Raw genomic sequence first — 27,398 nt, forward strand, 5'->3', positions numbered from 1 at the left:
ATCTATTCTCTGCCAAACTGAGTCAATTGGGTAGTTTCCTAGGTCAAAAATAAATTATTATGATATTTAATTTTTTTTTTTACATTTAATGGGCCGACGTTTGGCCGCTATCTCACCTGATGGTAAGTGATGATGCGGTCTACGGTGGAGCACGTCTGCCCATAAGCAACCTATTCACTCGGGCCTTGAAGACACCCAGGTTATACCGATCCATCAGGAAACACAGACTCCGGCAAGGAGTTCCACTTCCACCTAGCAGTTCGCACAAGGAAGCTTGATGCGAAGCGCTTCGTGCGAGTGGGGTGTGGGTTCAATACAATAAAATATCCCAAAACAATCGTACTTTCACAACACGCATATCGATACAATCGTCAGAACACCATCTAAATTGCTTGGATTTATGACGCGTCTTTCAAAGACACTGGAAATACAATATTGCACCTATATAAGGAGCCAGCTAGAGTATGTGTCTCAAATATGGAATCCAAGGTATCAAGTTCTGATCCGGAGCTGTAGACTCTCCTAGCGGGTTTACCGGGGCTCCGGCTCGAAAAGCAGGAGTAGGAACGGGGTGGTTTTTAGTCAGTAAGAGTCTGACACTACCTCCATCTCGCCCAAGATGGGAGAAGTCATTGGATGATTTTCCCCCTCAAAAAAAAAGGTATCAAGTTATATTGACCACATGGAAAACATTCAAAAACGTTTTATTTAATAGGTATCTCTGTTTCCACCAAAATATACACTCTGCTCGTTACTGCTTATTGTTATTCAGATTGTTTATTCTAGCTGAGAGTTCTTAATGGCAATATACTAGATAGCTCTGAACTACCTAAATTAAATTTCAATGTGCCTATATAGTAAAATATTTCGATTTAATCCACCTTTGTACGTATCCCATTCCTCATCTTACTGTAGGCAGAACAGTTTCAATGTGCGTGCAAGCAGAAATTTTAACAATATTTGCAAGGAATTTAACCTGGATCCGTTTACAACTAGCGTGAATTCGGCAATAAAAGCGCTTAGGCAAAAAATTATATAGGTAAAAAAATATTTTACCTATCGTTCGTTGCCCTACTCTAGGTTTTTCTCCTGCGTCGAGATTGCGGGGCGGAAGAACCCGGGAAGGGTTTTAGAGACGGCGGGCTTTGTGGTGGCACACGTGGCACACGTGGCCTCCGCTTCTGAGGGGACTTCTTTCTACCCGTTTTTCTAAATTTAGCAGAGAATGTGGTGGAGAAGCAAGGACGGTGCTCGCTGTGCACTCACCCTGCCAACGAGCAGAATTGGGACACAACCTGTCCTCGGTTGCAACCGCTGATATCGTAATTTGGGAAGAGGTCATGATCATGTAAGTATCATTACTTTGAACGTGGCGAGAGTCTTGATTTGGACGCCTGGACCGCAAGGAAGATAACATTAAAAATAAACTCTCTAATACCAAGTTCTAGTGCGCGACGAGGGTATGCATGGCTGAAGAGTAGTGTCAGTCGTGAGCGCACCCGCTAGGGGACCCATGAACCCTTTAATTGGGATACAAATACATTTCCCAGATACAGGGGCCAATGCTTGGTACAAGTACAGGTACAAGGTACAAGTTCACATACACATGACACCCAGACCCGAAACAACAATTTGTGGATCACACAAAGAGTTGCTTCGTGCGGGAATCGAACCCGCTACCCGTTGCGCGGCAGCCAGTTGCCCAGCCACCGCACCAACCGTGCAGTCAACTCGTACCGGTACCATACTCGTGGGAACTGTATGGAGACCTAAAATAATAAAAAAAAATACATTTAAACCACCGGAGGAGGTCCGGCTTCAAAGTCTTGAACACAGGCACAAGGTCGCAAGCCTTTCCGTTTTTTACCGGATACATTTCGGAGAGTGTGCGGGGGAATTGCACAACTTGATTCCTCCTAGTCCTTTCCATCATCGAACCACAAGACAATCGGCGAGACGTCACCGATTCATGGTGGATATCCCACCCACACGCACGAAGCGCTTCGCTTCAAGCTTCCTTATGCGAACTGCTAGGGAGTGGAACTCCTTGCCGGAGTCTGTGTTTCCTGATGGGTATAACCTGGGTGTCTTTAAAGCCCGAGTGAATAGGTTGCTTATGGGCAGACGTGCTCCACCGTAGGCCGCATCATCACTTACCATCAGGCGAGATAGCGGCCAAACGTCGACCCATTTAACAATAAAAAAAAAAAAAGGAGAGGGCAGGTGAGCTCAACTAGCCTTCAGTAATAGTAGCGTGGAGATTCCGAGAGGCCCTGGTGTCCCACACACGGGTCCCAAGTAGGAAGGTGTCGGAATTGGAGTCTTACCCCTCATCAGCATCTGGCGTGAGCGTGAGCTCAAGACACCAGACAGGGCAAGTTCTTAAGCGTCCCAGGACGGAGGAAGGTCGTCCTCCAAAGAGCAGCAAGCCCCGGTCCTTCCTAAAATTCCCGAGGCCGCGCGGCGTAGAGGCAGGGGAAAGGGCAAGAGACTGGCTGCCGCTGACCGGTACGAGTTAATTGAGCAACCGCAATATTGCGTGAATCTAAAAATGTTATCGGTAATTTATGTTTTCTTGTAGTAGAAAATAATTATTAATATTATTTAGTCGCACTGACTGTGGTGACCTCATTTATTTTCATGAATAAATAGACAGACTTATACTTGTTTAAAACACGTCTCTATATATGGATATCAAATGAGAGGGTTTCATTGGTAGAAAAGAGCTACCTAATTAAAACCATTTACCATAAAAATATCTTTTATGTATGTATCGTTGATAAACGGATAACTGTAAGCAGGCCGAACATAATATATTTTAAAATAAATGTTGCATGAACGTGTCTTTATTTTTGTAATATTGGCAGACTTGTAACTACCGTCTAGTTCATTTTCGACCTTTTTATTTATTTATAGTATTTATTTTTCATATACCACTATTCGAAAACGTGAGCTGTATTTTATTTTTTTTATTTTATTTAACATTGCTACATTATGTTATGATTAAGTATCTTTACTATTGCGACCATAAAAAGTTATTTAGTTGATTCATAAAGAAGGTTGGCTTGTGGTTCATGCCATGAAACTGTCAGTTTCTATGTGTGAGTTATTCAGTTGCATGTGTGCAAAAGAACACGCTTGTCGTGTTGCGGTACGTGTGCTTTCTACGAAATTGACTTTCATCGCCTCGTAAGTTTGTGAATTTCATTTATTATTGTGTATCTAGTGCGTTTATCGTTAAAAAGAAGCAGTGGCCATGCAAAAGTCTCATTGTTTAACCAGGAAATAACTGAGATCAACTAAGATCATTCGATCGGATCGTGTCGATGCGTCACCTTTGTGAGCCATTTTATTCAACTTCTACATAATTGTAGCTGTAGAGTGAGACATATCTCGCACGTTCTACCGTGACCTCACGCGAGGTCAGAAGTAATGTCAAAATGCAAGTGGTAATTGTTGGAAGAGGTAAAGTGCATTATAACCTAGCCGCTAAGAATTGGTTTGTTATCCGCTGGGGCGCGTTAGAGGGGCCGCGACTGATGGCGATCGCGTCTCCATGTTACCTGCTAACATTCCTACTTCTCGCTTGACATTGCTTCTTACATGCGCGTTCTGTAATCGGTATTCTTCCCCTAATATTTTTACAAAGTTATAGATATTATCTACCTGCAAGAAATATTTTGTATATTCAATAATGTTGGCATTATGCTAACACACTTTAGTGAATGTTTATTGAATCTTTTGTTTGATAAAAAGGGCATAACTAAAACTTTATCAGTGTTTTTTTTTAAGATAAGGAGACATAATAGAAATAAAAATTAATTTGTTTTACTTAAAATTTTATCTTGTACCCATTGGTCTGACAGTGAAATCAAATTGAATTATTTACCACACACTAAATGCATTATAATTATGTTGATTCATGATGCATTATGCATTAATGAACTTGTTTGTTGTAGGCTTTTTCAAATAATAATATCTAGTTAAGCACAATATGAAATAATTTTTTGGTTAGTAACTTTTATACCAAGTACAAAAAAGTAATGATCTGATACTGACTCAAGTTTTGTATAACTGCAGTCTGCTCAACCCGCTGCCTATAATGTGTCTATGTGGGGCTGACACAGATCTATCCCATGTTGTTGATGCCAGTATACTTTCTCAGATCTGATGATGTTTAAAATAATGAGTGAGTGCTGAATACTTTTGCATAATAAATGTTTCTCAATGCAGGTTTCACATTAAACTAATACTGACATTGTTCAAGTTCCATTTGTAGTTTGGTAACATAGGCTTTAGTTCTTTATACTTTGTGCATCGACAAATAACATTACTTTTTGCAATCGAGATTATCTTGTGGCGGGCACTTCTGTGCAATCATTTTTTTTGTACGGAGAACAGAATAACAGTCTAAGAAATACCTAAATGCTAAGATAAACCAAAATCAAATTAAGAAAATATAATTTTAAAATGGAGGTATGCTCAGCGATGGTTATACGCCAGTGAGATATGCATCAAAATTATTGCACATTTTATCAATGTTTTAACTAGATTGAAAGCAAAGTAAACCTGCATTAACCTGTTGTGTGCCTGATGAATGCAGATCCACATGACACACAATGTATTTTCTATTGTTAACTTATATGAAAGGGTAAGAGTAATTCTGCTCTATAGGATTGAGACAAATCCAATCATGATTTTGTAGCCAGCTATCTGTGAACCTAAATAACTTATTGTTTCTTGTGAAACTTATCTATGTTGATTAGGCTTATACATTTTTATCTTTACCTAAGTTCATAGAATATCAAACCATTTACTTAAACCATATTATATCTAAATAAATGTATATTATAATTATAATTATTTGTCAGATGATTCATCACAGAAGCCACATTCTCCTAAATGGATATTGTGTAAACAAGAATTATTATAGAAATTCAATTGCTTTCAACTCAACAATTTTTATAAATAATGTTTCACAATCTCGTGAACTGCCCATTTCAATAAATGATCTTAAATATACTTATTGAAATAAGCTGTAAATCCTCAATCCAATATTGTATATATGTAGCAACATTTTTGGCACATATTTTTGCCAAATGTTTTACAAAGTAACTCTTTTACATGTCAATCTTTAAATTAAACTAACTAGGTGAAGCCACCAATATTCAGCCACTCTACAATTGGTGGTAAACTGATGGCATCGTGAAGGAGAATGATCAGTACAGGATTCATCTGTATAAGATGTTAATTTGCTGTAATTACCCACTATAGTAATTTTGTGACATTAATAGGTAGGCTATTCATGTCACACTCGCAAATTAACGAATTGTATTTCAATTGCATTCCATAATTACAATAATAAATATCTATAAATAAACATAACATTTAATACTTTAATAGTTGAGTAAATACTAGTAATTTATATACATTTCTTTATAAGCTGGAGAGGTTGTGGAATGGTTTTTCTTTTAAAAAATGTTAACAATCTCTATTTGTGAAACTTACATAAGTAAGTACAGTTTATTCACTTTAGGTAGTTCATAGTTTAGATTATGTAGAAAGAAAATCGACGTATCGGGTTGTAGAGAAATAGCGAAATTGTGACGCAAAGTGGTGTAATTGGGCAGGCAGGAAGGTTTAGTAGGTCAGGTAGGTGGTGTCGGGTCAGGCCGGGGCCTTCGCGTGGCAGTTTTTGTGCATAGCCGCGGTGCGCGGGCGCGAGGCGGCCTTTCGGCGAATCTGGGTCAATGTAGCGGCGAGGCACAGGCGCCGGCCGCGCTACTCCGCTAGGGACTCTACGCTCCATCGAGCGCTGAGCGCCGAGCACTGCGAACTGGGTCGCGCCTCCCGCCTGTCCGCACTGTTTGCTCTCTTTATGCATTGCGACCTTAACTTGTACGCTTGTCATTTAAATAGAACACACAGTCTTAGCATGTCCATCAATCAATAATGTGTGGTCACTGAATATTTCAAGTAATACATTTTCTAATAACTTTTATTTAGTTTCGTTTGTGTTGAAAGATCAATAATGTGAAATCAAAATACACAATACGCGAACTTACCAACACCACGAACCACGACAATTTTTTAAAAAAAAACTTGAACACATGAAATGCATACAATAATAAATCGTACCATACAATACCTATATTAAATTTATCTATTTGTGGTTCACGATCTCAGACAGACGTTATAAAATCTTTTCGACGAAAGGCGCCGTTGTCTCTCCACCCCAGCGTAGTCAGAGTACACGCGGAGGTTACATGTATAGGCGGCAAGGGCGGTCAGGACGAGAGAGGTGAAAGTCGGGCGAGGGTGCGTACTAGCTGCAGTGCAGGTCAATGACCGGCCCGGGACGCCGGGGGTGCCGCCGCCGCGGTCGCAGCACTTGCCTCTTATCCCTCCACTCAGTTTTCGGTAATAATAGAGATAGGTACAGTGCAAGAAACAAGTTGAATATTTCATTGTAATGGACTACCGGACTATGGATTTATATGTATGTTTAAGTCATACCTATATAGTTAGATAGGTAGGCGACTCCCTACTAAGTTTACGCGAATGAACTGTACGTTTAGTTACTCGTTGACATGCAACGTCATTCGTTCCAGGCTGAAATAAATAGTTTACTCAAATTCATATTTTGTAACACGGTGTTGCTTGGTACTTACAACTTAGTGCCATATTGTTACGTCAAAGCTGTCAAAGCCACGTGATTATAAAAACACTCTTTTTGCATTAAAAAAACGTTGATTTATTTATTGTTATGGCACTCCAACGATTCGTTCACAATTCATTTTTTTTTTTAAACATTGTAACAGATCTTATTTACAGAGTGAACTTGTCACTTAGAGGTGTGCACAGCACTTACATGTTTCAAGTTAGTAAGTTACATTATGATAGGTACAAAAGAGGTAAAGAGTAAAGACAAAAAAATACGAACCCGCTACACGTTGCACGGCAGCCAGTTGCTCAGCCACCGCGCCAAACGTGCAGTCGCTTGTTTTTTCTTCGTTTGTTCGGTCTGTCCGGTTTTCTATTGTTAGGCTAAATCAGGCTTTAATGCAGAGATATCTGACTTTTTAATTACCGACACTAAGTTCGGCCTTCGTAAATTTTTAACAACCCTATGACTTGGGACTCGGAATTAGGTATGATGTGATTTTGGCAATGCAAATAATAAAAGGATTGCCTTCATAGTTGCACCGCGCACGCTTTTAAGTAAACAATAATAAGATAAGTAAATAACGTTAAAGAAATGATAACAATTCCGATAATAAATGTTGTTGGAAATAACACACGCGTTGTTTGTCAGCTGTACTTGTCATGACATGAGCGTCAGTTCGCATGAGTGACGACGCAGTACTTACATACCTTTTGTTGGTTGAAACGCAATGTAAATCAATGTGCTACCAATTACTTGTTAACTACATAAAGCAGTGGTTCTCAACTGGTGGCTTGTACATCACAGCAAAAGTTAAAAAATGGTCCGCTAAATAAAAAAAAACACAACACCACATCTATCTCCAATAAATATGACGGTTAAAGCTCAAATTAAACTTACCTATATTAAAGGAGACAACTTAGAGGAGCAACTGATTACAATTATTCAAGTCACTATTTCTATGAGTAAATGAGAAAATCAGAGTACATGAAAATAGTAATAGTGGTCCCTAAGTTAACAAGGTTGGGACGTAAACTAACGGAGCACCGCAAGGGTCCGGGGCCGCAAGAGTATGGCACATCCTCTCGCCTCTCCCGTGGCGAGAGTAGACATTTGATGATTTTTGCACTACAACAAAACACATAAATTAACAGAATATTAGGCTACTAAACCTGAATGCAAATGCTCAAGAAAGTAAATAATGTTGAACTTATTGAAATATGAATTATACCAAATTTGTAATGATTGTATATTTGAAGTGATACACTGGTATTAAAATAAGACTCGCAGTTGAGTGCGGAGGCGACAGCTGGCGGCCGCGGACGTACGACCTTGCAGTGGCAGCGCCAAGGTTTCGCCGGCCATTGACCTCGCGTCGCGACGCTATCGACCGTCATTGCCACGTTGTCATCCAAACTTCGTAATCTCTCATCAATGCGCTCGAACTAATCAAATTATTTAATGCCTTCGTGACTGTTCTGCTCCGGTCGCTCAACACAAGCCTCGGCTGAAGGCTCGTATTTTTTCAATGACGTTTGGCGGAGAGCCGGGCGGTGCGGGGTAGTGGGGGACGGCGCAGGGTGAGGTCTACGGCCGGCGCGGGCGCGGCCGACGACCGTCGCCGTCTCACCTGTCGACGGACTACACTTAAAACTATACCTACATACATATAGACAACTACGAAAAATCAGTACACTATTTATCGATTTTAATATTTTGACGGGCTTTGGAGGAAAGAAACAATCAAGTACCTATACACCCTTCACATGAAAGAAGAAAGAAAGAAACAAAGAAAAACAGTTTATTTGCACCAATAAAAAAAAGGAAAATAAAAAACATAAAATTAATAATTATGATAAAAAAAAGAAACATTAAAGTCCCGGTGCAAAAAGGACATGCACCCCATAACATCCGGAACAACATTTTTTGATCACACAAAGAGTTGTTCCGTGTAGGAATCGATCCTACGCCATGATATGATGCGCGGGCGGTTGCCCAGCCAGTGTGCCAACCGTGCAATCTTAAGAATTCTTCTGATTCGATAAAAGAAATGTAAATGTTAAAATGCTATTTTCCTTGACCAGTGGTGGCAGCATCACGCGTGAACAGAAGTTGTGTTTGTACTTTGTTTCAAGTAGGATTAGGACTTCGGCTACTCGCAATCTCATTTCTTCCGAGGAAAGGGATGGTAGTGTGTTATTATCTGTTCCCAGTAATTTATTACATGTTTTATATAGGGTTTATACATTTAGCATAATTCTAATTATCACCGTGCACCCCACTCCACGATTCTTTCCGGGCTTAAAACAAACGTTGATATTATTTCGATCTTTGAAACAACAGTTGATTATTGAACATAATTGGGTAGTTATTGCCGACTACCAAATGCGAAACTTTCATGAAAAACAACTGCTGGGATTTTGATGAAAGGACAATGGGTAATACCACTCGATGGATAGGTATTCTTATACAGAATAAAACCTAATATTATGACAAAAGTGTGTATTTTCAGTTACAGTGGCTAATATTGTTGCTCAGCACGTGTACCCGAACTAAGCAAATAATGATCGTAGCCCACTTTTCCAAAAGTTTACATTCCTACTACTCCTACTATTTATTACCAGTCAAAAGGATAGGTATGGAGATGGACTCGTATGCATGATATTATTTAACAACTTCTCTCTCTCTCTCTTCTCTTCTCTCCTATGTGATTCTAATAAGATAGAAAGAGCATCTATAAAGATGATGCAAAAATCTTATAAAATATGCATACAGAGCACCTCAGTCTGAACATACTTAACCATACTAACGTTTGACCATAGGTATATTAGTAACTATTGTTCCATTTAAGAATCTCTAACCAACGACATATCGCATGTTGCTATTACTAGAATATATTTTATCCCGGCGCGCGTGTGATGCAACTGGCAGAAGCTAGTCCTGCATACATTTCGTTATATGATCGTTTCATCGTATTACATCGGTTACGATAATTTGATGTTCAGACATTGCACTTCCTCAGGGCCGGTCGCGGAGGCGTAGCACAAGCGCATAGCGCTGCAGCGTGCACAGAGCGCGGCCACCAAGCGCGGCCACCGAGCGCGAAGCAGAGCGCGGCAGTGCGCCGGAGTCCACACCGGCGGCAAGACGGACAGCGCGCGGCAGCCGGGGCCCGCGCCGCGCGCCTCGGGGCGGACGCCCGTCCCCCCGCCGAGGCGACGCTGGGTCCCGCCCTCCTGTCTGCGCCACCACGAGGTGCCCGACGGAGATGCTAAGCACGACATCATATTCCGGAAAGTGAGTACCGCCCGTTGCAGTTGGCGGCCCGCCGTCTCCCGCCGTCTGCCTCGCTCGCTGACACTCGCTGACACTCGCTCTCTGTTCGCAGGTGAGGGGCATCCTGAATAAGCTCACGCCGGAGAAGTTCCAGAAGCTGAGCGATGATTTGCTCGGTTTGGAGCTCGACTCCGACAAGGTGCTTAAGGGTGTGATCCTTCTTATTTTCGAGAAGGCACTCGACGAGCCCAAATATTCGTCGATGTATGCACAGCTGTGCAAAAGACTAAGTGAAGAGGCTCCGAACTTCGAACCTCCTGGTCAGCCCTGCACATTCAAACTGTTGCTTCTGAACAAATGCCGCACCGAATTCGAGAACCGCGCTCAGGTAGGTACCGCAATACGCACGTCACGTGCACACTACACACACCACTACGCATCTCACGTACACCGTACACTCAGCGCTTTGTTGGACCCGCACAGTTCTCATTTTCTTCTTATATCTTTCGATAGGCGTTCGCCGCTTTCGAAGACAAAGCGTTGTTGCCGGAAGAGGAGGAAAAGCGACACCTTGCAAAATGCAAGATGTTAGGCAACATCAAATTTATCGGGGAGCTCGGCAAGCTGGAGATCCTAGCCGAGTCCATCCTGCATAGATGCATCCAGAACCTGCTGGCGCGGCGCGCGGCCGCCGAGCACCACGAGGACCTGGAGTGCCTGGCGCAGCTCGTGCGCACCTGCGGCCGCGTGCTGGACTCGGAGCGCGGCCGCGGGCTCATGGACCAGTACTTCGCGCGCATCGAGACGCTCTCCGCCTCGCGCGACCTGGCGCCGCGCATCCGCTTCATGCTGCGCGACACGGTAACTATACAGCGCTCTTCTCCGACGAAACAGATTAATGTTCATCACATTTAAAACTTGTACATTCTGTATTTAACTTATTACTTGTTGTCAAATCAAATTGTTGTTTGTACTATATTTGTTATACCAAATACCAAAAAAATATAATATTAGGTCAGGTCAGTAAAATAATTTCAACAAATTTTGATATGTCGGCAGCACTCCCTTATTCATTGCATATTTATGTCTATCTCTATCTTATCTAAGTGGTTGTACTTATTGTTTTGCCACTTCAATGCGTGAGACAGACATAGTATGTTTCTTTAAAACTTATAGTGGTTTCAAATCTACGTCTTTGTGTGTCAAAAGTGCTTCATGTTTATGGACGCGCGGTAACGGAGTCAGTTTCTCTATAGGTTTAACTCAATGACTGATATTAAAAAGTCGAGATCGATATTTTCCGTGTATGTGAGTTTTGTGGAGCGGTGACGCAGCGCTGACGTGCGCAGGTGGAGCTGCGGCGAGGCGGGTGGGTGCCGCGCGCGGCCGTGACGGCGGAGGGCCCCGTGCCCATCCACCAGCTGCGCGCCGACGACGACCACGTGCCGCGCCGCGACCGCGAGCGCGAGCGCGACCGCGACCGCGAGCGCGACTCGCTGTTCCGCGGCGGCCTGCGCTCGCGCCCGCTCGACGACGTGCTGGCCGGCCTCAGCCTGCAGCCCGCCGCGGCGCTGGTGCCGGCGCCCGACAAGCTCTTCGGCAACGGCTTCGGTGCCTCGCGCGACGGCTTCCGCCAGCGCTCGGCGCCCGGCTACTACCCGCGCCAGGGCAACAACCTGCACTACAACAAACACTCGCAGACCAACCAGCAGGGCAACGGATCCAAGGTAAACTTATGTCTCCTCTCGGAGGCGAACGTTCGTAGTCGATTTTGTACTGCGTAATTTTCTTTTCTGATGAACGAGACGTTGAATGTATATGGCTGTGCACTGCGTGTGGCAGGACGGGTCGTCGCGCTCCAACAAGGCGCGCGTGTACACGGCGGGCGCGCTGCAGGACGTGCAGATGCGGCCGGCGGCCAACTCGCTCATGTTCACCGCCAACAAGCTGTCCAAGCCGCAGCCGCAGCTGCCGCTGGCGCCCGTGCAGCAGAGTGAGTGTCCCGCGGCCCGCGCGTGTCTCTATGTATGTATGTATGAATGTGTACTGACCGTGTAGTGACTGCAGATGTCCTGACTCCTGCCTTCGCGAGTACGCCGCAGCTACTGAAGGAACCCACGATCACCATCAAGCCGGCCGCCGACAAGAAAGACAAGCCGAAAAAGGATAAGGTATGCCTCTTTCTAGCCTGACGATGTTCATCCATCTATTTTGTTCTTATATTTTTCTTTGTTAAGTATTTCTTGTGTTTTTGTAAGTTTTTGAGATCGATATTATACTATCCCTTCACTTTTGTAAGTTCAAATACCATTCTGCGACTACCCTCTACCATTTCTAAAAGAAATGGAATATAAAGGTAAGCGTTAACAGACCCGCATCGCACGCAACGGATTTTAGTAGTTTGTCTTGTATAGAGAAACTCTTGTTCATACACCACGCGTCCACTGATCCTTTAGCAACGCAAAAAGATATCGATAAGACTTTTAACAGCCGATTAGTCGATTATTGTGCAGATCAGCCTTTTTACTTAACGTAAAAATATCGATGTCGGATAATGAATCATGACGCGGCGCAGGGCCCCAACAAGGAGGAAGCGTGCCGGCTGGCCTTGCAGGCCGTGGACGAGGCGCTCACCGCCGACGACGACGCGGAGCTCGACGCGCTGCGCAGCCTGCGCGCGCTGCAGCCGGCCGACAAACTCGTGCGGCGCTGTCTGGCCGCCGTGCTGGAGCACGCGCTGCACGCGCCGCGCGGGGACGACGCCGCGCTGCGCGCCGCCGTGCGCGTGGCCCGCGCGCTGCGCCGCGCCGCGCCCGACGCCTGGCGCGCGCTCGTGCAGGCCGCGCACCCGCACCCGCGCCTGCCGCGCCTGCTGGCCGCCGCGCTGCTGCAGCAGGCGCTGGCGCTGGCCGAGCTGGCGGCGTGGTGCGAGGCGGGCGCGCTGCACCCGCTGCTGCTGGACGTGCTGCAGGCGCTGCGCGACGCGGCCGGCGACGCGCGCACCATGGCGCTGTGCGAGGACGCGCAGCTCAACGTGTGCGCGCACGTGGCGCCGGGCGGGGCCGAGCCGCCGCAGGCGCTGGAGGCGCTGGAGGCGCGCGGCCTGGCGGCGCTCGTGCCGCAGCTGCGCGTCCAGGCGCAGCTGGCGCGCCAGCTGGCCGCCGAGCCCGCGCCGCACGCGCTGTACCGCTGGATCAAGGTGCGTATGGCCGGGCGGCGCCGCGCCCCAGGAGCCCGCATGGCAATATAACCGTGGTGCCCCGCAGGCCAACGTGGAGCCCAGCGTGCGCGCCAACGCGGCGTTCGTGTCGTCGCTGGTGGCGCTGGTGGCGGAGCACGTGTCGCGCGCGGCGGGGGCGGCCACGCCGGCGCCGGACAAGGCGGCGCTGGAGCGCGAGAAGGCGCTGCTGGAGGCCTACGCGCCGCTGCTGACGGCGCTGCTGGAGGGCCAGCCGCAGCTGCAGCTGGCCGCCGTGTACGCCGTGCAGGTGCACGCGCACCACCACCGCTACCCTAAAGGTACGTTCCCCACTACACTAATTATATTCAGATGTTGGATTAGCTGAAAGGTACCAGATATAGAAACAAGTCCGCTTTAAAGAATAAGAGTGTTTTTGCATGTTATCCGAGATTTTACAACAAATTGTCTTGTTGTATTTCTGAAATTGGGAACATCAACCTGTTTAAACAGGAGTTAAGATTGTCTTAATGGCAAACTGGCGCACTCAGAGACATTTAATGTTTACTTAAACTATTCCTCAGTAACGATTTTGTATCGAAAACAGTTGCTAAGGTTTTAGTTAAGTAACCATTAAATGACTCTAAGTGCGGCGGAAAGAGTACTTTACCGTGAAAGATTATCTTGAGAAGAATCCTTATAGTCAATAATAATTCATTAACTTATTGCTTGACACTACTTATTGCCCGCGACTTCTTCCGCGTAGAATACTGACTTTCGGCAGATTTTGGGTTCTTCATTTTTTTTTTTCTAAAATAAAGTAGCCTTAGTTGCAATTTGTAGATTAGCCAGAACAGACAGAAAGGTAGACAGACATCTACCTTTCTGTGTGCTAATTGCCATATATGTAATTAAATTAGTCGAATTACGAATTAAATCTAAATTGACATTTATTTTAATAAAAGTGTGCCTGTATTTTGATAACAGTGGTCGCATTGTGTAATTGATATATTAATCTAGAACAACAGTTGATCTGTAATCGCTGTACTTAATACATGTGCAGTGTTGTTAATTAAATAACCTCGCATATTCGGACGTTTATTGAAGATTGTCATATTAACTACTAGCTCCTACCAGCGGCTTCGCCCGCTAAAAAGTAGGCTGTGTGTTATGCCATGCCGTAATCTACCCCTGTTCCTCCCGGTCTTTTCAGCCATTTTACACATAAACACATAAACTTTCGCATTTATAATTTATGATTATTAACTAAATAATAATTAATAAAGAAGTAAGATTGATATAATTTGAATCAGTAGTTTCTGTCTCACTCACACTCACTCAATCACTGACCAAACATTACTTATTTAGTCTTTACTTTAGGAATCTGCTGTCTTTGAGTAGATTCCTTGGCGATCGCATTAACCCATTTACCGGCACGTAGGACAAGGGCGATTCCCAAGAAATAGATGGTTGAGTATAAGGTTGGCGTTGGTTGCAGGAATGTTACTGCGCTGGTTCATGTACCTGTACAACCTGGAGGTGTGCGAGGAGGACGCCTTCCTGCGCTGGCGCGAGGACGTCACGGATGCTTACCCCGGGAAGGGAGAGGCATTGTTCCAGGTAACCTATTTACTTATACATGACACCTGCCGCTAATTTGACTCTCATTAAATATATCGAATGCACTGTTGGTTCGATCAGGACCGCACGGAACAGCTTTTAAAACACTACATAGTATAAAATAAAGTCGCTTTCTCTGTCCCTTTGTATGCTTAAATCTTTAAAACTACGCAACGGATTTTGATGCGTTTCTTTTTAATAGATAGAGTGATTCAAGAGGAAGGTTTATATCTTTTTATAACTTCACGCCTTTAATCCCCGAAGGGGTAGGCAGAGGTGCACATTATGGCACATAATGCCAATGTACCCTCACATTTCACAAAAGGCGCATTTCCAGACTCCGTGCTACTACTGAGAAATTTTCGAAATACTGAAAAAAGCCCAGTAATACTTCGCCCGACCCGGGAATCGTACCCGAGACCCCTTGCCCGGCTAGGCCAACGAGGCAGTCTCAGAAGGTTTATATGTATGTAATGAAAACTATATTTTTCATTAATTAGTATAACAGTTTCTTAACAACAAAGAAACTCAATTGTGTTTTGTGTCGCCTAAAACCTGGGAAAATACCTTATAAAACAACATTTAATGTTTATTATTGTGTCGTTTCTTAATTAAATCGATATTCATTTTATACACAATGACAGTTACTTTTTTCATGACGTCCATAATAAACTTAAACTCCTCTCCACCAAAGAGTAAACTTAAACGTAGGTAAAAACTAAAAACACTTAAAAACTCTAATTAATGAAAAATATAGTTTTCATTACATGTATAATAATATATAATATCACCATTGCACCCATGCGAAGCTGGGGCGGAGATAGGAGGAGGCCATTATATCCCGATACCCTATAGAATGTAATAAATGTGACGTTACAAGATATTTCAAATCAATGTATCGTCGAAAGTATTTAATTTTGTAACAAGAGAATAAAATCGACGTGTATAAATTCTAATGTATTGAATATAACATACCAAAAAATACTTTTTACAAAAAAATAAACCGACTTCACTAAAAAAGTTAAAAATAACTTTAATTTCGGAAGTCGGTGTAACAAACAAATAATACCGAGAAACACCGACTTTATTTCACACACTAAAAAAGTCGGTTGAAATTCTCTATCTCAATAACTACTTTATTTATTTGTATTGTCACAGTCACTTAATTAACTTTATTGTGATTTCTATGTGAGTATGAAGTTCCATTGGCCATTTCTGGTCTTCTTCATCAGTTCCACCTCTTCAAAGGTTACTTTTTGACTGTAAATGCTTCAATTCTAGATGAATATACCAAAATCACTATATAGTTCCCTATAATATTTGAGGAGTTCCCTCGATTTCTCTAAGATCCCATCATCAGATTCTAACTTGGTGACAATGGGACCTCAGAACTATCTACTTTTGAACAAAAAAAGAATTTTGAAAATCCGTCGACAATTGACGGAGTATTCGATGAACAAACATACAAAAAAAAAAAACATACAAACACCCGAACATAATTATACAATGTGATAGGGGTGAGACTTCTAACCCGTTAAGGCTGAGTTCTACATCTAATTTTATGGACAAAAGTCGGGGGTCGAATGGGTCGAATCCCCTCCCCCTAAAAATTATGCCTATTTTAATATTTTTTTTAACTTTTTTTGATATCAAAGGTTGTATACGTCATAGAAACAAAAAAAAAACGACAAACGGTAGCTAATAACCTTGGCTAACTAATTCATTATTTTTTTCATATGTTTGATAATGTTTTGGTGAGAAAAAAAATCATTTGTGAATAATTTTTATCGAAAAAATCACTATTTTTGAATATTTTCAATTAGGGGTTCAACCCCCCATATTATTTTTTTGGCGATAAAATTAGATGTCTTAACGGGTTAGAAGACCCACCCGTATCACATTGTATATTCCTCCTTTTTGTGAAGTCGGTAAAAAGACATTATGTATGACACATGCCATACCATTCCCAACTCTTCCATGCCATTACCTTTTCTAACATTGTCCCCTTGGCTTATGTCTGAAATCTCTCCAGGATATCAATGTTTATCAATTACTTGCTGTTTCCCAAAGTTCTATTCTAGTCCGGTCATTTTTCGAAAAAATACCTCAGATCAAATTTGTAGATCTCAAAATTCTCTATAAAATGGTCCTTATATTTTTTTCTATAAGTATTACCGTTTCTCAGATATCACGATTCTAAGAGTCACGTTACACATATATGATGTGCACACGTTTCTTTCTAAATACACCACCTGTGAGGTAGTGTATTCAGCGCGTTTTTTTTAACGTTTCCCCAGTGCAGTGAGCCTATTCGACGAATCGTTCTTACGTAATTTTTTGTCACAATACTTATTTCACTGCATGTAGATTATTCGGGTTGATAATGTTTATGGAGTGTAATTGTCAGTTTGATTTCTTTTGATACTTTAATCTGATTCATACTCGTTATAGTTAACTTCAACAATCATGTCTTTTGCTATTTCTTCTTCTTCGTCTTCTTCTCCTTGCTGAGTGTTAAAAAACTGTTCAAATAATGATGTATCACTAGTCTCTTCATCAGCATCACATGAATCATCCTCTGTTGTACTTAACATTTGAATAAGTCTGGCCTCGGCAATTGGTACACGCAGGTGAACACTGTAGCTCTACTTTTTTACAGCTGCATTTGGCACTAGAACCTTTCTTAAATTCCAAAAAAAAAAAATGTATTAAGGAGTTTTTCAGGTCCAGGGGCAGCAAAGTAGAGTATGGTTTTGTAAACTGCCATCTTACTTTTGTTGATTAACTAAGACTTTTTGCCATCAGCCGATTCCTAGAACGTAGTTTTGCGTTCTGTGGTTTTCTTTTGTTCCAAATGTATTTCTGCCAGGTAAATCTGCTGTCCAGGTGCATGCCCAGGTATTTTGCTATGCAGCCGTGTGGGATTTGGTCTCTATTTAATTTTAGCGATGGACATTCTCCTTTCCTTGCTACGCCATTACTGAGTTTTGAATAGTGTATTATCAGTGGCTTACACAGTGTGCACTTGCAGGTCAACACGTGGCTGACATGGCTGCAGCAGCAGGAGTCGGAGGACGAGGAGGCGGAGGACTAGTCCGCCGTGGCCTGGCCTGCCAGGACTAGCCGCGAGGACTAGCCGCCGTCCGCCTCCCTCCCACACACACCGCGCGCTCCTCTCTCCGTGAGCCGCACCGCTTTCGTTTTGCGCTCCTCTCATTATATAAATATAATTAAGCCAAATAGTTGAAATACCTACGTTTGTTACCCTTTAACGCTAGACGCGCCGCGCGCCACTGCCGTCGTCGGCGATTCCAGTGTTAAATAGGACAATTTTTAGGTTATTACGTAAACGAATATTAGTATCTCGAGATAATTTTTTGTAGGCCTTTTACTCGATTTTGATACTTTTTACAAATGTATACAATGTATAGTGTTCGTTTGGACGTATGATTGCACCCCGATCTGCCTCTCCCTGCAGTGAGCGTGTTTTAGTTGAAATTGTAAAAAATATATATATAAAAGTGGAACTTAAATCAATTTTTATTATTAATATCATGATGATCATTTATTTTCAATGCTAAATGGACTTAGTGGTATCTGTAAGAATGCTTAAATTTCATTGTATTATCAAATTTTAGAATTTTGTAACTAGTTGAATAAAACAATTAAAAAAAGCTGCCCTAAGGCATAAGAAATGTATGTTGAGTGAGTTGTAATAAAGTTGTGAACTGATGATGGTAATGCAACATTAGATGAGTAACATGGTCAATATGTATTCAGGATGAAAAATAAACTTCAGTGTAATTTATTACAAAAACAGTGACGAGTTTTATTTACGTTCATTGTTGGGCATTCCCCTTTGTCCCCGTCAATCACGATGGCCCAATGGTAGCGATTAAGGGTCAACTCACACCGAAATAGCGGCGAAGGGCAACAAACTTGCAGTCATCCTCAGACCTCAGCGCGTAGCTGCCAGGTATAGCGCGGCATATTAAATAATATTTTATTTGATATTAAGTGCTGTGTTACATTTTGGATGCCAAATGTAAGAAATGAAAAAAAAGTCTCTAGTTTTTAGGCATTTATTTGTCTTATGTTATTGATAATCCGGCCATCTAAATCAGCTAGCATGTTTTCTCAATGTGGTGTTAGATTTTCTCCATGTGGTGTAAATTTTTCTATGATTAAAGTCCGCTGTGTTCCAAAATAATGGGAGCTGCAAATAAAATAAGTAATATAAACAAACAGACACTAATCAGATTTCTTTCATTATATTTATACACTTTATACTATTTCAGTTAAAGACCAACCTTATAATGACAATAACAGAGAATGATTTAACAACCAGTGGCATAAGCCACACTGGCATCTTAAATTGCTCTCACCAAATCAAAACAGAGTGTCACTGAAGTTAAAGTTAAAATTAAATATAAATAAATGTATAATAACAACTAAATAAATAATACATATGCACTAGTTTGACCAATACAGACTAAAAAATGCACGTGGCCTTGCTGATTACATGTCAGTCATGATGAGGATCAAAATTATACAAATACTTTATATACAAAGTACATTGATTTATAAAATCCCAAGATTCACATTGAACATCTTGAAACCATCCACATAAAATGAGAGCAATATGAGCATATTACTCTCATTTTCAAACAATCTCGCATCTAACAAAATGCCACTTAAAAGAATTTTTAATATAACAATTTAAAAGCCGCTGTTTCTATGTGATGTTTATTTACTTTTTAACTTATTCTGTATATATCTTTTTTAATAAATATAATATAGGAGAAGATATCGTCTATTTTTTTTTTAATATTCATAAAAATAGAATGCAATATGCATATCAAATATTTATGGGGCAACTTCACAAGTTAACCTTTTGAACGCCACGGACGTTTATAGACGTCTAACGAAATCGTGATGTGTGGGTGAACTGAGGGACCACACTGGGAATTCGCGAAATGAAAGTTCTAGGATTTAGTAGTAGACCTAAAACAATTGTAGAACGAATCTGGGAATTTGTAAACAAATATATTAAAAACTACGACCCATAAAGTGTGGTCCCTCAGTTCTCAAAGACGATCAGTCAGATCTCGGAAAGTATCTTATAAAAGAAGGTTTTGTGAATACAGACATTTAGTAAAGAATTTGTAGAGATATCTATTAAATAACAGAGCACAAAACTTTAAAGATAAAAAAATTATAGCAACTGAACTGTGGTCCCTCAGTCCACATAACAAAGATAAATATTTTAGTGAATATTACTGAATAAAACCGTTATTATTCTACATAAAGTTATAGTAAAAGTCTTAAAACATATTGTAAAAAGAAATGGATCTTAAATATCGAAGCATTTCGAAGATAGCGATGATTAAAAGTGGTCCCTCAATCCTCTCCTCCACTGACATATAGATACTGCTAGCTGCTAGACGAGAGGAATATCAGATAGTCTAGTGTACTTAACATTTAGTAATAGTTTTCTACTAAATAATAGGTATATAAAATTTTGTATTTCTTAACTCTAAACTGAGAAAATATTAATTTTTTAATCCTATGAGAATAGGTAGACCAGTGTGACCACAAAATCAAACAAAGTGTAGACAGTACTATTATTCTTTATTTAATATAACATCATTATTCAGATGAAACGAAAACAAGGTTGTACGGTTAATTTAATGCTTTATTACATGGCTTATGTGTATTTAATAAAAAGTAGAAAAAAAATTAACTCATCACTTATTAAAATACTTTTATTTAAGTAAGTGACATTTGGACGTAGCTTAATGAGTGTAAGTATATTTGTTGGTCAGTACTTTCTATTGAAAGTATTTTTAGTTTTAGTAAGTAAATTTTGAGACGTTGCTCATCGTAGCAAAAGAAACGCTCATTAATAAAACAATGACATCGGTAATGGCCAAGACCGCCTGGAATTAATGATGGAATGATTTCAGATGCGCCCAGGATTTTGTAAGTTTTGTTCTTTACTGTTACGGTAACAGGCACATCACTAAGACAATGTTTATCAGTGCCACTCAAATCGAATGAAATTATTTTTGAAAGCTCGTAATTGTAACTAAATTGGTGATCACAAGTGGTACAGGTCCTGTTTCCTTCATCGATGGCAATTGCCTCTTCTAAAATACCTATGCGTATGTCTACACTTTGTTTGATTTTGTGGTCACACTGGTCTACCTATTTTCATAGGATTAAAAAATTAATATTTTCTCAGTTTAGAGTTAAGAAATACAAAATTTTATATACCTATTATTTAGTAGAAAACTATTACTAAATGTTAAGTACACTAGACTATCTGATATTCCTCTCGTCTAGCAGCTAGCACATATGTCAGTGGAGGAGAGGATTGAGGGACCACTTTTAATCATCGCTATCTTCGAAATGCTTCGATATTTAAGATCCATTTCTTTTTACAATATGTTTTAAGACTTTTACTAAAACTTTATGTAGAATAATAACGGTTTTATTCAGTAATATTCACTAAAATATTTATCTTTGTAATGTGGACTGAGGGACCACAGTTCAGTTGCTATAATTTTTTTATCTTTAAAGCTTTGTGCTCTGTTATTTAATAGATATCTCTACAAATTCTTTACTAAATGTCTGTATTCACAAAACCTTCTTTTATAAGATACTTTCCGAGATCTGACTGATCGTCTTTGAGAACTGAGGGACCACACTTTATGGGTCATAGTTTTTAAAATATTTATTTACAAATTCCCAGATTCGTTCTACAATTGTTTTAGGTCTACTACTAAATCCTAGAACTTTCATTTCGCGAATTCCCAGTGTGGTCCCTCAGTTCACCCACACATAAATCGTGCCAAACACGCCACCGACGTCTATAGACGTCAAGAAAACGACATTTTTTAAATACAAAATAAATATACTAAATTAAGTTTTCGGTGTTTCTTTTTCCTATTATTTCAAACTACTTTAGTGAAATATTGTAAATTGACACAAAGATATATTCATTATTTGAATTCACAAGAAAAAACAATCGTCAAATATTGCTAATCGAAATCCGTAAAATTGTGTATTTCCCCACGCCACAGACGTCAAGACACGTCAGCTAGTGATGGGTAGGTAAGGTAACTTACTTATATTCCAAATTTATGAAATATTTTATTGAAAGTAGCTTACTATTACTTTGACAATTACTTTTTACTGACAAATATTCGTATCTGAATATTCCTAATGTATAATATTTAAAAAAATGTGGAAAAGAACTTATAATTGATATCCTTAAATCGATAGTTTACTGTCCACTCTCGCGCATCCCTATGTAAATGATAAATGATATTTATTTTGCAAATAGGTTATAAAATAACACTTTTACACGTCAATCTCTTAAATAACTAGATGAGGCCGGATAAGAGCCTATGATAAGAGCTCATAGACAGTTACCTGTACGCCACAGACGGGAATGGACGTCAAGCGGTGACGTCATTAGCGCTACGGGAGTCTGCTAGTGCTTTACTACATTTATTATTATGATCGGTGGTAATATTAAAATTTGAAGCATTATTATTGTGCGAGGCTATATTAAAAATGGCTGACAGTCAAATGACTACTGAAGAACTTTAGTGATGTACCTTATTATTGATTTATTCGTTTGTAGTTCTAATGTTTGCTTTTAGGTTGCTTAGAACTTAGTAACTGCTGTTTAATGATAGTATGATACCAAATAGGGTCAAGTTAAATAAAAGGCCAATGCAACGAATAATATTTATTTAAAAAATATAGAACGAAAAGCACGGATTCATTGGTTATCGATAACTTTTAGTTAAGATGTTGGAATCACTATTTTTTTTGTAGGTTTTTGTACTGAATTTGTGGCTTGGCGTAGAAGGGGCGCCGATGTGTTTACGCTCTGGCGTTCAAAAGGTTAATTTCTGTCAGGGGCTTTGCTCGCTTTCACACTTTCAACACACAGTACTAAGTGTAATTAATGGCACAACACACCACAATATGAACTGTGTGAATACTTTTTTATTATAGTAAATAAATGGACAACAGAATATAATTTAATGCACTTTTTTGTGATGATTCTTTTTTTTTAAAGAAATATTCAATAAAGATTTTAAAAGTCAAGTCAATAGCAATCATAAAGTTTTATTGTTTTTTGTATAATTCTTTCTAATAACAACTTTAAGATTTGCATGTCCATAGGTGCTTTACCACCTGCATGTCTTTAGGTGCTTTACCACCAGAAAAGTGCTATGTAGCTGTTACGAAGATATATAAGTGAAGCTGCGAAACTATGTGACTATTTCCACTGATACTAAGTAATGTAGCTGTGCGAGTAAGATGCGCAGCTCACACCTTTCCATATAAAAAACATAGCCACGCTGAGTTTGTTTTCACCAGTGTTAAGTTGTGTACTAATGAATATGATTGGTGGAAGCCAAACACATCCACAACAATATAACTAAGCACATCTTTGGTGGAAAATCAACCATACTTATATGCTTATGTGTATGTGTTAGCTTATGGGCAGGTCAGAGTATTGTTTTTATTTGACAATGTGCATCTTGGGTTTTATAAATCAATGATCAATGATAAAGTATAAATATGGCATACCTATTTATAAAAAAAAAAAAAACAAAGGTGAAGAAGACAACAAATGAAGGAACTGTGCAATGGGCAGTCAAAATAATTATGACACACTGCAATTTACTGTCTAATAACCTAAACCTGGACAGGAACTGTCAGAACTGTTTGGGCAGTCCCAGTCAAAGGCTATCAGAAGAAAAAAGAAGGCTGCAGCCTCTTTGTCGTAAAGTAATGTTTTGTTGTGTAATCCTTAATAAACACAATTACTAGAATTGGTGGTATATTATGACCATACCAACTAAGGGACAGACAGAAAATTCCCTAGGGTTACTCATTGCATTTTTTTTGTGCTAGGAAATTGGATAATTGTTTAAAAACCAGCTTATAAGCTTGCTCAAAGTAAGAGTTGAGCAATCTTAGTCTGAGCAGTCTCAGCAGTCTTACAAAATAAAATAATGTGCTTTCAAAAGATAATGCAAGAATACTTACCGACTCTGATAGCGGCACATAATATAGCGAAGGTTATTACGCTACTAATAGTGTTTTCACGCGCCTGGCGCTTTTCCTCCATTGGGTCAACCCTTTCTCCGTATGGCAAACGGAACATTGTTGTAGTCAGTAGTAAGTAGCTACACTGAATTAAGTGGAACTCAACTTTCAATATCGATTTATTTTGCAATGGCTTTAGTATTTATACTTTTTATAGTCTACTACAAATGATAAGAGGTTATAATTTACTCGTACCTAGGTATTGTGTTTATGTTCCTTGCGACTGGCTGATTTAAATTGGAAAACTGGCTTTTTATCCCGTCGCGCAAGAACATGGCATGTGGCTAATTTGGTTGGACCCAACCACCCGACCAAATTGGACCAAGTGTACTTGGTTGGCCCGACAAGACAATGCTCGACATAATTATATTTTTTTCATAATTATAATTATAATTTTAATCTTATAATTACATAATTATAAGTACACAATGTCGTATACTGGCCCACTTCAGGCGATCGCCATTGTGTACAGAAGTTATTGGTATGTCGTGGCGGACTATTGTCAATCGTAGCGCGCAATCAGCATGATGTCAGTTTTTGAGCATACTTCAAAGAAATCGCAAGTGTTTTGCCAAGCAGCAATAAGCCATGTGCCATTGTGTGAACAAGTGATCGTGGCCTACAGTTGTGCGTTGTAAAGCATGGCCTATCACAGGCCATAGTTTACTGGGGCCTTTATCAATACTGGCTGGCCAAACTCAGTTTCCCGACTCAACTAAATGGACTGCCGTGTTTGGCGAGAAAAATTGCCGTGTTTTTTGTTTTCGAAGGCCGTCGCTAGACTCTGGCCAGATAGATAGTGATTAAATTGCTATTATACATACATAATGACTTTTTTTTTTTTTGAGGGTGGAAAATCATCCAATTACTTTTCTCGCCTTGGGCGAGGCGAGAGGGAGTGTCAGACTCTTACTGACTAAAAACCACCCCGTTCCTTTTCCTGCCTTTCGAGCCGGAGCCCCGGTAAACCCGCTAGGTAGTCCGCAGCTCCGGATCAGGCATCAGCCCTACTGGGCCCCAGCTGTGGTGGTCTGATGGCTCTTTGAGGCGCGCGCGGAACGCGACGCGCCGCACGCACGGGTCTGGTACTGGTCGGGCGGCGAACTACCCTTGTTCGACGTCCGCAGGCCCGCACTTACGGTGGCCGGAGATCGTCGCGCGATCCCCGACGCCCGGAGTGTCTCTCGCGACGGCTGGGGCGTGAGGAGGTTCGTTCTCTCACGCGCCCCGCCTCCTCTTTAGCTAGCATGACTGCTTCGCAGAAGGAGGAGACGGCATCCCAGTCCCCCTCGCTCCGCACCATGGCTCGTACCAATGCCGGACGCGAGAGGTCGCCGTCGCCGACATACATAATGACTGGTCACAAATTAATAGCTTTATTTGGACATTATTCATAATAGCGCCTCAAAGTTAGTGAAAGTAATAATACATATACATATATGTGTAACTCAAAATGTCACAAGAACCTTATTTAACCTTGTAAGAATACAAATTAGTCTTTAAGATTATATACTAAATGTTTTGGCATAAATTTGATTCGCATAACGTTAGTAGTCCTTTTTATTGTAACTTTCGTGAGACATACTAAATTAATTATTATGTGATCGGCTTACTCACGTAATGTTTTGACGAGGAACTCGACTAGTTCCAAGCCATGCCATCAGTAGCAGCGCGACAATCGCCGCGTCGTGTGTCGCGGAATGCTGCCCATGAATATGAGCCTCTAGCATGGCTTGAAACTAGTCGAGTTCCTCGTCAAAACATTACGTGAGTAAGCCGATAACAAAATAATTAAATTAGTAGTCCTAATAATTTAAGTAGGAAATGGTGGTGGTGAACTTGTAGTGCCCCCACAAGATACATAATTCTGATCAAACTAATTTGCTATAGAGTTTCTGTGACAATTAAATAATAATATTGGTTAAAAATTTTATACATATACCTACTATTTTATGCATACAAAAGTTAGTGACAGAACCGAATTGCTACAAAACCATTCCACGTAATTCAAGTCAATTTGCACTGGCTCCTACTTTCCGAAATGTATCCGTTCCAATATCGGATCATCTTAAACTTCTGGGCGTAACTCTTTAGCCTACACTTAACTTTGGTTCTTTTTCTATAGAGTCGAAGGCGCATATGGGTGGTAGAAAGTTGGGTGTCCTATGTACACGATGAGGTGAGACGGTACTTCACGCCGTATAAATTCCTGAGCCCGTACCAAGCACAGGTTCGGTCCTGTATGGAGTACTGTTGTCACCTTTGGGACGGCTAGGCTAAATACCAGCTAGAGGCGCTTGAATACATCGAGAGGCGTGCCAAGAAGCTCATCAATGATGATGCGCTTATGGAGGTCGGGCTTCAGAGCCTCGAAGACAGACGCAAAGTTGCAAGCCTTTCGGTTTTTTACTGGATGCATTTCGGGGAGTGTGCGGGGGAATTGCACAACTTGATTCCCCCTAATCCTTTCCATCATCGAACCACAAGACAATTGGCGAAGCGCCATCGCTTTATGGTAGATATCCTACCCACTCGCACGAAGCTTCAACCTTCCTTGTGCTAACTGCTAGGGAGTGGAATTCTTTGCCGTAGACAATGTTTCCTCATGGGTAAAACCTGGGTATCTTCAAAGCCCGAGTGAATATGTTGCTTATGGGCAGACGTGCTCCATCGTAGGCCGCATCATCACTTACCTTCGGGTGAGATAGTGGTCAAACATTGACCCATAAATAGAAAAAGAAAAAAAAATACCGTAATACATTTGTTGTCGTAGACCACAGATTATTCAAAATTTTAATAACCGTAGAACACGGCAATTACCGTACCAACAACCACGGCAACATCGCGTAAAGGCAACTAGCAGTTGGATGCCCGTGTTAAAATATTGGCGTTCAACTATTGCTACGGCAACTATATTTCCTTACACGGCAATTTTCCCTGTCAAACACGGCATTTCGAAATTTCTTGCTGTCGACATTGACGGTTAGTTAGCGTCCGGGACCTGACCACAGCCGACCAGTATTAATAATAATTATGTCGGGCCAACTGCTCTATACATGTTCCAACATGGTCGTGACCCAGCTGTCAGGCCCGAGCAATGGGACGTGTAACGGCTTTATTAATACACGAAGGTCAGATGTATCTCTACCTTTACATAGACTTGTCAGTGTTGCTACTTTGAATAAAAAAAATAATAATGATGGTTTACCAGATTTTTGCGTTTTTGCGACTGCGACTGCGATGTTTCAAGTCAGATAAGTTGTCTAACAGTTGACGTTAAAGTGTTTCTGTTCAGATAATAAATAATAAGTTTTGGCTTTACAAAGGGTAAATGACAACTCCGTTGAGCAAAACATTGCTTACATTTTGGCGAACTATTTTTTCTAAATATAAAATGTTTAAGTTGCGCAACATGGCGATTATGGCTCAGCTGCTCAGATCGTTGTCGTGAAAAGTTTCAATGATAGGGTTTTGCGACGACGACACGCTCTACTTAACATCAGTTTTCAACTCATTCGAAGTATA

The 27,398-nt window shown here is 40.9% G+C and overlaps 1 protein-coding gene and 1 long non-coding RNA gene across 2 annotated transcripts; one reads left to right on the top strand and one right to left on the bottom strand.

Moving 5' to 3' along the window:
* Positions 1-9,714: 9,714 nt before the first annotated feature.
* Positions 9,715-18,557, top strand: LOC118263511 (eukaryotic translation initiation factor 4 gamma 2). The gene is made up of 10 exons (XM_035575547.2): positions 9,715-9,961; positions 10,053-10,328; positions 10,454-10,801; positions 11,290-11,667; positions 11,783-11,933; positions 12,008-12,111; positions 12,516-13,139; positions 13,207-13,459; positions 14,617-14,738; positions 17,770-18,557. Exons 2-10 carry the CDS (start codon positions 10,203-10,205, stop codon positions 17,830-17,832), a joined length of 2,169 nt encoding a protein of 722 aa, XP_035431440.1. The 5' UTR covers positions 9,715-9,961; positions 10,053-10,202; the 3' UTR covers positions 17,833-18,557.
* Positions 18,558-18,804: 247 nt separating this feature from the next.
* LOC118263525 (uncharacterized) lies at positions 18,805-24,712 on the bottom strand. Its single transcript, XR_004782597.2, has 2 exons — positions 23,814-24,712; positions 18,805-18,954 (listed from the first exon to the last, which is right to left on the bottom strand). It is a non-coding gene; the product is annotated as an uncharacterized LOC118263525 (long non-coding RNA).
* Positions 24,713-27,398: the final 2,686 nt, after the last annotated feature.

Source organism: Spodoptera frugiperda, chromosome 27, assembly GCF_023101765.2.
Source record: "Spodoptera frugiperda isolate SF20-4 chromosome 27, AGI-APGP_CSIRO_Sfru_2.0, whole genome shotgun sequence".
NCBI lineage: Eukaryota > Metazoa > Arthropoda > Insecta > Lepidoptera > Noctuidae > Spodoptera > Spodoptera frugiperda.

Excerpts from the sequence above, each read along its gene's own strand:
- LOC118263511 (XM_035575547.2), top strand. The coding sequence starts at position 10,203 with ATGTATGCACAGCTGTGCAAAAGACTAAGTGAAGAGGCTCCGAACTTC. Across the intron at positions 11,934-12,007 it reads GCTGGCGCCCGTGCAGCAGA|ATGTCCTGACTCCTGCCTTC; the intron begins GTGAGTGTCCCG and ends TAGTGACTGCAG. Across the intron at positions 14,739-17,769 it reads AGGGAGAGGCATTGTTCCAG|GTCAACACGTGGCTGACATG; the intron begins GTAACCTATTTA and ends GTGCACTTGCAG.